At 41.0% G+C, this 3,746-nt stretch overlaps 1 protein-coding gene across 1 annotated transcript in view; it reads right to left on the minus strand.

Moving 5' to 3' along the window:
- Window positions 1–3,746, minus strand: part of LOC118331701 (glutamate receptor 1-like) — a 76,748-nt gene that overhangs the window by 49,829 nt on the left and 23,173 nt on the right. The window contains exon 3 of the mRNA XM_035666767.1: window positions 330–569. Coding sequence (XP_035522660.1) covers window positions 330–569 — 240 coding nt within the window. The remainder of the gene's footprint in view (window positions 1–329; window positions 570–3,746) is intronic.

A 3,746-nucleotide genomic window follows, 5' to 3' on the forward strand; every position in this document is an offset into this window, starting at 1 on the left:
CTCTATGTTCTTTATGTAGTTGAGTTCTTACATTATCCCAAATGTTTCCAACAAAGTTCAAACTCAGAGAAATCTCTCTTTTTATTCAGGTAACGCTGCGTTTCACCGGTTGCCTGTCGATGGCGTCATATCGCGCCTTTGTGCCTGCGTCAGCGTTGTGGTTGTGAGAAGCAGTGATTTTTAAGTGTTTTGATGTGGCAGAAATTGCATATTGCACAATTAAATAATAAAAATGTCAACACTAACTGCTAGTATGAGACAGAAGATAAACACGCCCTTTAACATCTCTAACATACACACAGAAGTCATCCGTACAGTTGCATCCTCACCTGAGTTGGAGCTGTACATGTAGACGAACCTGGTCCACTCGAAGCGCTCCAGCAGGGCCATGAGGGGCTCCTGCAGCTGGGGCCGCAGCTGCAGGACGAACTGGTTGTTGGTGTGAACGGGGAAGGACGGCGTGACGAAGCAGACGTGCAGAGAGCCGCAGAAAGACATCAGCATGTTGACCGTCCGCCGGTCGTACAGACCCATGATGGCGTACACGCCCTTGGAGAACTGGGAGCAGACTGCGACAGAAGGAGGAAGAAGAAGAGAGGATTATTATTTTCAGATAACCACATGTACAGTTTAAAGTTAGTCTTTGTACAACTGGTTCCAGATGTTAAAACGTTTGAGCTTCTGCTCGCTGCAGGAGTAAAATAATGTTGATTAATGGGCAAATAATTATTTTGATAATCAATCGGCGGCCGTGAAACTTTTGAAAGGTCCTATTTTCAGCCAGTGTTTGGTTTGTCCATTCAGGGCTCCTGTAGAAACATGGCAGACTCCGCCAGAAGAGGACCCTCTGTAGATAAAAACATCTCATCATAAGGTAACTAAAACACAATGATTCTTATATTCAGGTGATTATACACTAATGAAAACATACCTGTAAATATTATATTCCATTTCTGCCATATCTCATTGCTAAGCTAGCATGCTAACATTTGCTAATTTGCACAGAATGCAGAGTACAGTTCAGGGCTGCTAGTTTAGCAGGAATTTGGTCATGAACCAAAAGTATTGGACAGATTAAGATTTTGCAAACACAGACAGACGTGTGAAGAATAAGCATTTTGTGTTTTTCAGCAGAAAACAAGAATAACAGATTTAGTTGCTGTCTGAGCTGTTTGTTCCACTTGTATGTTTTAATTTTTTTGTTTTGTCCTGTATCATTGTCTCTTCACTGTAACATCCACATGACCTCTTTTACCCTCTCATCCCTCTCTGTCAGTGCACATCCCTCCATCATCTGCCCTCTCTTTCACCTTCTGTCCTCATCCTTTAAATCTTGTCCAAAAATGACATTTGTCTGGTTGTCTGTCTTGTTGTTCAAGCTCCAGTTTGTCCTAAAATCCAGGTCACCAAACAAACCAAAAGTAAAACATAGTTCATGTTTGCTCTGTTTTCTGTGACCGCTCTGTGCTTCACACACAGGAAATATTCACAATCACATTGATCAATAATGGCTTGGAAAGAAAAATAAAAAATCAGTAAAGCATTGAATAGAAATATCTACAGGTGGCATTAGAAATGAATAAATAGTTTTATAGATATTTTTTGGTCTTTTTTCATTGAACTTAAGCCTGAAATGTGGCTATAATACGTGATTAAATTCATTTCTGTTAAATTTTACAGCATTTGTCACCAAATGGCAGTGGTTGGTGTAGCAAGGCGATAAAAATGTGTCTTTGACATAGCTTACACAGAATGAAAACAAAAATATACGCATTTAAAGAAAAGATACAGTCTGAAAACAGTTTTAACGTTATAGATGCAACTACATCGGTATTCAGACCCCTGGATGGATCTAAATGTACCATTTATTGGTCTGATTCTAAAGTTAGGAATCTGCTGACTGAAGCTTACAGAGCGCCATCAAATCCAAAGTCCGGAAGACATTTGGATTCTATAAGAAGGAAAGTCTGTCCATACGTAAGATCTGTCAGACAGCAGTTAGTTAGCAGTCCAGCGGTAGCACAACAGATCTCAACACTCACCTGGTGACACCTGTGCAGGCGGCGAGGAGTCTGTGGATACTAATACAGTTAGCATAAGCAACAACATGCAAGATACTAAACACTTTACAGCCACAACTGAGCTCCAGCTTGTCTAAGGCAGAGGTTTGATAATGTCTTACTTGGGCACCATAATAAATACTCACATACTACATTCGCTTCCCCATCACCCACCTTTCTCTTAATGTGACGATACTTCCTCAATTACGAGCCACTATTACTCTTTACAGGGCAAATGTTATCCATCGTCTTCCTCATGCAGTCTTTAATAAACTCTGTAAAAGGCATGATCTGTCTGAGAGCGAGCATTCCTTACAAACAGCGGCGGCCCTCGTTATCGACCAATGACAAAACTATCAGCAACTTGAATTAACTAAAACAATGAATGACCTGCAATTCTGAAAAAGAGACTTTGGTTTTTTATAAACTATTTGTATTTGAAGATAAGAAATGTCACTTTTTATAGAATTGGCTTTTTTTAATTTAGAAAATAAAGATCTACATTAAGCAAAGGTTAAGAATTGTCCCTGAATCGTATCGTAGCGCATGTATCTTGATAGGTATTGGATCGTCCCTCGCTAACACACACACACTTGTATTTGCACATATATTTGTTGGGCTATAAAGTGTTGAAGCACTAATTCTCTCAGTGCTTGTTTATTACTTTAATGGCAGCTGGTATGATTGATTTCTTGAATATATTTTGGCCAGACGGCGACATTTAAGCTTTTGCATTTAGTCCAAACAGTGACGTCTCCTCCATTTTGTCACATTTTTAGGCTCCATCTCTAATTTAAAACAACTTCCCCTGCAGAGCCTGTGATTTCTGTCATTTGTCATGCACGTTTAATGTTTTATCTGCTTTTGTCTATTTTTCGAATCTGTACGCAACATAGAACAGCAAAATCACCACTTGGTAATAAGCTAAATATAAATGTATATAAATAATATAATATAAAATATGTCTGCCCTAAAAATGTTAGCAGGCAGACACCATGTTAAAAATACCATGTTCTTATACCGACAGGCTTCTAGAGGACTCTTTAAGGTCTGTAGTAAAGTAAAGTAAAGGGGTCCAACGTCGCAGGCTTCAGCCCTCAAAGTTTCTTTAAAATCAAACTGTTCAAATATCAATAAATCAGCATTAGATCAGCCACATACAGTATGTGTGTCATCCACTCTGTGTGTGTGTGTGTGTGTGTGTGTGTCCTCAGTGCGGCCTCAGATCCCCGCCGGGCAGCGCTAACATGCTAACAACAAGCAAGGTCCCTCTGAGCTGGCTAGCACTGGAAATAACCGTTCCCTCCGGGGCCACGCTATCATGCTAACAATAGACGTCTGCCCTCGGGGGGGGGGAATGCTATCATGCTAACGAGGTATCTGTCTCTTAGCATTAGCGCTGCTGTCCCACTGGGACGACTGACCGCTCCTTCATCAAAGAGGGCCAGGCAGCAGAGAGTCGACAGATGCTGTGAGCCTTGGGAGTATTTGCAGTTATTTGTGTTTGGGTCAACATCCCCGTGATGGGGGTCCAGATGTGCGACCTACAAGAGGAGGCAATGAAGTGATGTCTAATGTTTGTTTTTAATTCATGACCTGCTGCCCTCCTGTAATCAATGAGCTCTGTGTGAACTCTTATTCCTGTTACTTCATCTGTAGGCGTTTTGTGCGCATGCGCGAAAGCTG

This window comes from Morone saxatilis, unplaced genomic scaffold, assembly GCF_004916995.1.
Source record: "Morone saxatilis isolate NCDOM2014 unplaced genomic scaffold, NCSU_SB_2.0 Contig20, whole genome shotgun sequence".
Classification (NCBI taxonomy): domain Eukaryota; kingdom Metazoa; phylum Chordata; class Actinopteri; family Moronidae; genus Morone; species Morone saxatilis.